This window comes from Tasmannia lanceolata, unplaced genomic scaffold (genome assembly GCF_043159265.1).
Source record: "Tasmannia lanceolata isolate RefF3 unplaced genomic scaffold, GAP_Taslan_0.1 ptg000003l, whole genome shotgun sequence".
NCBI lineage: Eukaryota > Viridiplantae > Streptophyta > Magnoliopsida > Canellales > Winteraceae > Tasmannia > Tasmannia lanceolata.
This window is the reverse complement of record NW_027518680.1, coordinates 1,207,314-1,215,308: the sequence shown is the minus strand read 5'-3', so window position 1 is coordinate 1,215,308 and position 7,995 is coordinate 1,207,314. Positions and strand designations below refer to the sequence as shown.

The 7,995-nt window shown below is 38.3% G+C and overlaps 1 protein-coding gene across 1 annotated transcript; it reads right to left on the bottom strand.

Moving 5' to 3' along the window:
* Positions 1-4,065: 4,065 nt before the first annotated feature.
* On the bottom strand, positions 4,066-7,604 carry LOC143859696 (putative indole-3-pyruvate monooxygenase YUCCA4). The gene is made up of 4 exons (XM_077370348.1): positions 6,676-7,604; positions 5,948-6,196; positions 5,636-5,758; positions 4,066-4,541 (listed from the first exon to the last, which is right to left on the bottom strand). Exons 1-4 carry the CDS (start codon positions 7,306-7,308, stop codon positions 4,302-4,304), a joined length of 1,245 nt encoding a protein of 414 aa, XP_077226463.1. The 5' UTR covers positions 7,309-7,604; the 3' UTR covers positions 4,066-4,301.
* Between the last annotated feature and the right edge of the window lie 391 nt (positions 7,605-7,995).

The window sequence follows — 7,995 nt, the reverse complement described above, 5'->3', positions numbered from 1 at the left end:
GCTGAAAACATGTCTACACAAGGGATAAAGAGAGTTCACACACATATAGCTTAGGAACTTTCTCTCTCTTTCCAATGGGGGATCTTACGGTAACCTTAAAAAGTGGGTGTGAATCTAAAGATAAAGTGCATCCACGGTTTTTGCAATATCTTCTTTCAAGGGGGGTGAATTTATCACTGCCCTACTTCGATTCTCTTTCTTGTAAAAATACCAAATGAAGGTTAAGAAGGGACTCCCTAATTAATCACAGGGGCTTAGGAACATGCATGGGGTATAATTAGAGACGTAAATATAACAAATCTGAATTAAATAGAGAATTTCATTGCTCGAATAATTTCAATGATTTTGATGGTTGAATTTCATTGAGAAGCAATCAATTCGGCTAAATGAAGCCATGAATTTTTTTAGTAGGAACGCTAGTAGGGGTGCAACTCGGGTCAGCTTGGATCGGATCGAGGCCAACCCTAACCCAGCTCGAGATAGCATTTCCTCAACCCTAACCCAACCCAACTTGAGCCTCGAGTTGAGGATGGTAAACCCTAACCCAACCCTCCTCTGACTTTCTCAACCCTAACCCAACCCATCTAACCCAAAATCGGGCCGGGTTGTAGGGTTGGGGTCAAGTTCACCTAGGGCGAAACAGAAAAATACAATAACCTAAACAAAATTAAGATAAAATTAGAGGACGGTGGTCCGATTCGGGTCGGGTCGAGTTGCCAAGGCCTCAACCCTAACCCAACCCGAAATTAAATTGCACCTAGATATTAATGGACTTGGTCCATTTCTGTTTGGGTGTCTGTTCTTATGATTAGGAACTTTTTTTTACTACAAGGTTCAAAGGCTAGTATTGTCGTTTACAAAACAACATGCAGGGAGCATAAAAAAACAGAGTCAAGCGGTGTCAATCTAAAAGGAAATGTTATCAGCACTTCCTATTTTTAAAAATGGCACTCCTCTTTGGAGTGAAGACAAAATCTGTTGAAAAGTAAGCCTATGTGGCTGTTCTCTCATGCAATGGTGCGATGGAACCTAGCAAATCCTTAGAAAGATTTTGTAAAATAAAGAGAAGAGTGCCATTATCAGATAGTGGGTGTGACAAAGAACGTGAGAGCTAGATGAGACCCACAGTAAAAAGGAGTGCCCATAGGAAGAAATCCTTCAATCCATGGTCAATTGGAAGAAAAAAAACAACGTATAAATGATTGAACGTTGATGAGAGAGAGAGAGAGAGAGAGAGAGAGAGAATCTGGGGGCCTGGACGATCAATCCAATCTTGAACTCAAGATGACGTAATCTTGCTTCTATGTAATGCGTGCTCTGAAGCGTGGGATAGGGGTTTTGTATTCAATGTGGCATTTTAACTCATCCCTTGTTTTTATATGCGAGAGAGAAAGTGAGAAATGTTCGATGCCAATCACTCCAACTCCAAATGCTGCATCTGTCAATCCGTGTTCTGAATCTTCTGATACTTGTACAACCATCTATTCAAGTGCAGAGCCCCATCATCCTCTCAATAATGAGAGAGAGAGAGAGAGAGAGAGAGAGAGAGAGAGGATTTGGTTTTCTCTCCTTAGATCCAAAATGGGATTTTCTAAGTAAGCCTGTGTAAACTAACAGGCCTTGGGCAGGGAGTGAGCTTAACTTTCTCCAAAGGTAGTTTATAACCCAGAAATATGAACATATAGAAGTTTATTATGAAGTTGCTTCTATACGTAGCCTTCAAAACTCTATACTCAGCTTCAATATACCCCAAACATCATTAATTGCATCAATAGATATAAGCACTATTTATCATTAGGGATTTGCTAGGGACAATCGTAGACGGCATTTCCTGGGCGGACTGTTGCATGAGAGAAGCCCCTCAGATGAATTAAATGAATAAGACAAAATCTGTTGAAAAGTGAGCATATGTGGCTGCTCTCTCATGCAGCAGCCAGCCCGCAAAATGCCTTTTCCGATGGTCCCTAGCAAATTCCTTATCATTAAAAAAAATAGTTATAATCACTGTTTATAATTAGTTAGTTGCCTATCTTTACATTTTTTATTTTTTTTTGATATGATTCAAGTTTATTAACAAGGGAAAACCACGACCGTGGACTCTTATATCTTATATTACTAGACTTTTGCAGTAAGTATTAAAAGTAAGAGTATTAATTATCAGCACAAGAGCAACGATTAGTCCTAATCTGAGCTATACAATATAAGAGATTATAAATTTATGAAGAATTTTTTTTTAAGATGGCAACAAATAATATTAGGGAGATGATATTTTCACTCCCCCTGCATGCATGTGCTCCCCTTTCAACATGATTTGACGTGAAAAGTGGGCAACTTTAATGCTTTTTGACATCAAATCACGTCATAAGGGGGGCGGATCCGTAATGCACGGGTAATGACAATATCATCGCTCATAATATTAATCAAGAGAAGAAACATGGGGCGGACCCGATGATCAATGAAATACAAAAAAAGACAAGGACGGTTAAAAACCAAACAATTAGGGCTGCAACTCGAGCCGGGTTTTACCCAACTTGCATCGACCCAACCCGAAAATAGCCTAGGTTGGGTTCAGGTTTCTCGGGTTTCGGGTCGAGCCGGGTTGAGCATCCAAAAGCCCGCATGAATCTCGGGTCGATCCGGGTTTGAAGGGGCCCGACCCGACCCGAGTTACATAAGTTATAGTATGTATTTTTTTTTTTCATTTGTTGGTTAAAAGTTAAAAGTGAAAACCCACGCACGCACTGTTATAGTATGTGAGTGTAATTTTTGCTTCTATGAGTTTAGTTGATTCAAGTGTTTGATTCAGCATTACAGCATTGTTTGATTCAAGTGTAATGTGAGCGTAATTATAGCATTATTTGATTCAAGTGTAAGGTGAGTGTAATTTCTGCTTCTATGAGTTGAGTTGCCTTGCCAAACAGGAGTTTTAGTTGAAAAATTGCGTCAACGTGAGAAAACCCGACCCGACCCGACCCGAGATTTATCATGGGTAGGGCCCCGGGTTTGGGAATCGTGGGTTTTCCGGAAAAAAACCCACCCGACCCAAGTTGCAGCCCTACAAACAATGCAAAAGCCACTCAGGGGGGAAGGAAATCAAATATTTCCATCTCTCCCGTTAGAGCCCCTTCCCTGGCTAGCCTGTTGGCCTCCCTAAGGAGAATTAGAACCCCAATTACATTTTAAATATAAACTTTTATTAATTGTTAAAGAGCATATCGATGTAAAATTTCTTAATAGCTAGCTATAAAATATCTATCAAAAATAAATTTCATAGAAGTTATTAGCCACCTTACATTTTAAAATTCTCCCTCTACTTTCAGTTTTTCACCTTATAAAATTTTAGCCATAACGCATTTTTTGTTTTTTTCTCACCAAAAAATGTTTGCCAGTCAGCACGTGCTGTTTTTTTATGTATCTCTGTAAACTTAGCAATGCCCAAGGATATAGAAGTAATTGTCTCTTTTACTCTCTTTCCAAACTCACCACCCCATTTCCCATGGTTGGAACCGCACCCATTTATACAGCAAATAAATGTGCATGGAGACAATGAAATATCCTTCACTTCTTTTACATTGTATAAGAAAGGGGAGATATATAATAAACTGAAGGGCGTCCTTGCAAAAATCTGCTTTAAGGGCTCCTCGATTCGATTGGATCCAAGTAATCAATGTCCACTCTGGTGACTTTTTTGCAAAGGCGCCCTTTATTTTAGCATTTCTCTCAAGAAAGTTGTAAACAATAATATTCCATATTTTAGTATTTCTCTTAAGAAAGTTGTAAACGATAAAATTCTATGGTAATGATATTGCTACTCACTTTTTAGCATTTCCAGCCCTTTTGGTCTGTGTTTTTTTTGGCTGGAAAGTTAAAGGAAAGGGGTGGAAGTGCTATTTTCCTTTTGTAATTTTGACTTTTGTGATTTTCTCGTGTACAGAGCCAAACTGATACAGTGGAAAGTTGCCATCAAAGCTACCACGAAGAACCGCAGAGAATGACCATTACCCATTTACTGTAGTTAAATGGAAAAACCCACCACAGTAATTCTTAGAAAATTTAGAAAATAAGCACAACCAGAGAGCTTTTCTTCTTCTGTTTTTTTTTTTCTCTCTATATATATATTTGATGATAAGTTACAGGCTAAGAAAAAGCAGGTGAAGAAGACCCCATGCAAAATTGGATAAATTTACAAAGAGCACAAGACCTCCACTTAAAGAGAGAACGATTAGAGACATGAGAGTTTGAGCAGGTCAAACCACCATAGGAAAAGGACATAAAAGGGCATTTCTAATTTTTTGTTCTAATCAAGTTCTCAGGGAGTGATGAGTTCTACTACATAGGACGAAATGGGTGTTACTGATATTGTTGGTGTCCTTTGTTGTTTTCCATTGGTGGGCAATGTCTTTGGCGATTTGTTTGGCGTCTGATGAGGCTCCTAAGAGGCCTCTCCTAGTAAAGCCCACGGCATAGAGTCCATTTTCGCCTTTCCAACCGTTGGGGAATGGGGTTTTTGGCATCCCTTCCTCTGTGAAAAAATCGCTTCCCTGAACATTTTTTGCAAACCCAAGAGTAAGATTCAATGAAAAATAAACAGAAGTAGACAGAGGAGAGTTTTCTTGAATAATTTTCTAACAGATAATATATATCCATTTTGAAGATTTTCCAGCATTTTAACTTCAAGAGGAAAGTCCACATTATAGAAAGGGCAGTGATAAATTGACCCCCTAATATCTTAAATGGACCCCATATCTCTCTCTCTCTCTCTCTCTCTCTCTCTCTCTCTCTCTCTCTCTCTCTCTCTCTCTCTCTCTCTCTCTCAGCACTGTCCTATGTGGGGTCAATTTAAGGTATACGGGGTCGATTTATCACTGCCCTATAGATATTTAGCCTTTTTCTTTTGAAAAAGAACTGGAATTTTATATGAGGAAAGACATCTATATGGCAGGCAAATGGAACACTTCTTTATATAAATGAGACCAAATGACAAAATATAAATGAGTGGGAGAGAAAGCATACCAATAGAAACACAACTTTTCTTTTTGGGATAGAGAAAAACTACTTGTGCAGGAAAAGATGGAAAAAACTAGCATTAGGATTGGAAAAACACTAACTTTCAGGTTAAGAAAGTAGGCAGATCTTTTTGCTGAAACCACTAACTTTTCATATTGAAATACCACTACCATTTCATATTGAGATAGCAATACCTTTTTATATTGAAATATCTGAGTGATCCTTTATATAAACAAATCATTAGACTACAATAAACAATTTCTTAAGCCATTTGCTAAGAAACCCAATACTAACTAACTTTTCACATAAAAACACCATAAACAAAAAGGGTGCAAATATGAAAGAAAAAAGAAAAAAAAAGGGGAATCTCAGTAATAAGAACACCATAAAAACTTTTCATGCAAAACAAGACAATGCTTCCTAACTTTTCCAATTTAAAGCACTATAAACAAGTACCTACTTTCGGCGTTGACAAAAATAAATAAAGTTTACTAAAAAGCCCTAATTTCCACACCTTTTTCCATTTCAGGAACAATTTTAAGAAGACAACGAGCTTGTAGATTTGTACAAGTGTGAAAGTGGTTTAAACATAACAATAATAAGAAAAAAAAAAGCTGGTCACGCTAACCTTGAGCCACGAAGGAACGTTGCTCTTGTACCCAGTTGCTAATATTATGGAATCGAACTCTTTTTCTTGCCCATCCACGAATTTTGCTCCTCTTCTTGTGATCTCTCTCACCCCTCCCATCACCTAAAACACAAGAAACACAACACTATTAGCTAACAAAACATGAAAACGCCACACCAAAAAACGTGACGCTTCTTTGTCACCATAGAGGAAAACCCATCAAAAGCCAAAAAAAAAATCGCTCATACACCGAGATACAGTGTACCATTTAATCATAAACTTGTAAATAAAGATGAAATTAAGATAACGTACCTTGATTTTTCCGGTTTTGATGGCTGATAATGCTCCGACATCTAAAACCGGGGTCTTTCCGGTTGAGTTTTTGAGCTCTATTGGACCTGTTTTAGGCCTTCGGAGACCCAAACGATCGGTATTTCCTAAGGTGAAATGAGCTACGAGCAAAAGCAACTTGTCCACTAGTTTTAAAGGGAACCATTTCAGAAGAGCCATTGCTATTCCGAAGGTTGAAAATCCAAACATCTCTCTCGGAAGAACATGCACCTACATCCCAAAAGTGTAGAGAAAAAAACATAAGAAAAGAGACCCTTAAATGGCAATAGAGCTAAACAAATTTAACAAGCTAAAAGGGGATTCAATACATAAGAAACCCGGAAACAGCGACTTTTCCTATTAATGTACGAAGTTGAAATAGTTATGAGTGGTTCAAAATAGAGAAATCACAAAAATCATCAAAAGAAACTTTGAAACAAAACAAAAATAAAAGGGCCTCTTTTGATACATCTAAAATTTATTTGCATTTAATCATACAACCAAATTGTTTTCAAGTTAAATATGATTACTTGCAAGTAATGATTATAATAGTTCTAAAATGATATAGTTAATAGCTTCCAAAGAGGCCCTGAGTAAAATAGAAGAATCACTTGAACAAACCTACTCTCTCTCTCTCTCTCTCTCTCTCAATACATATGCATATAAGAAAAGGAAAACAAAATAAAAAAACAAGGATTCTACAAACTTACAGTGTTCCTAGCCACCAAGTAAGGGGTTGCATTGTGATTAGAAAGATCCAAACTAACTTCCATGCCGGAATTTCCAGAGCCAACGACCAAAACTTTCTGTTGCCGGAAATCCGCGCCGGACTTATAAACACTAGTATGAATAACAGGCCCATTAAACTTCTCAATCCCTGAAATTTTAGGGATTACAGGTTCAGCATTCTCGCCTGTAGCAATAATCAACCACCTAGACATATATTCGAATTCCTGGGTTCGAATCCTCCAGAACCCAATAACAAAATCAAACTCAGCACTCTGCACAGATTGGCCAAACCTAGGCTCAATAGAGAAATTTGCTGCATAGGACTCCATGTAAGAGATGAACAGTTGCTTAGAAGGGTATTTTGGGAAATTTTTAGGAAAACCCATTATAGGAAGCTCACAAAACTGTTTGGGAAGATGGAGTTTTAACCGTTCATAGGTTCGATTTTGCCAAAGAGAAGCTATGCAATTTGTTCTCTCGAGAATAACTGACCGAACTCCGTTCTCGGTGAGGCAGGCCGCGACTGCGAGACCTGACGGTCCGGCCCCGACGATGATGGGTCCGTGCACCCATGCGCATTTTAGCTGGTTCTGGTCTTTTTTGAAAGAACCCATATGTAGAACTATAGAGAAACGAGAAAAAAAATACTCTGTTTTTCTTCTCCTCTGTTTTTTCACTGTTGAAAGCTCTGTTCTTTGTGGTTATCTCCCCAAGTTGTGTTGTGGGTTTTTAAGGGTGGGGTGGATTTATGAGTATTAAAGAAGGAAAAGGGTCTTTGAAGAGATTGGATTGCAGAGGAGATATGTTTGTGTGTGTGTGTGAGAGAGAGAGAGAGAGAGAGAGAGAGAGAGAGAGGCGTGAAGGTTAAGGAAAGGATTCGGTTCTGTTTCTCAAGGCTCTTTCTTTCAGGTTGTGCAGATGGGGATTTAGAGCTTTGGCAAGAGCTGAAATAAATACATTTACGTGGGGAATTTATTGTCATTGCCTGACCAAACTGCCCCTCTTTCTCATGATTTATTGTCAGCGGCCATGTCATCTAATAAATTGCCACGTCAGTACAGTATGGTTGCATGGGCGGAGACAACCTAACATACATTCCATAGAGGCCAAGTTAATCATTTCCTTTTTGTTGCTTCCAAGTTCCAACCAACACATCGTGATCTTAGCAAGATCTAGCAAATAAATGTAAGAAAGAAATGATATCTACAGCCTATTTTTTCAATTATATGTAGCTGGCTCTCATGAAATAATCTCACTCCAATACTCTACTCTTCAGTCTTCATCATCACCCCTCAAAACAA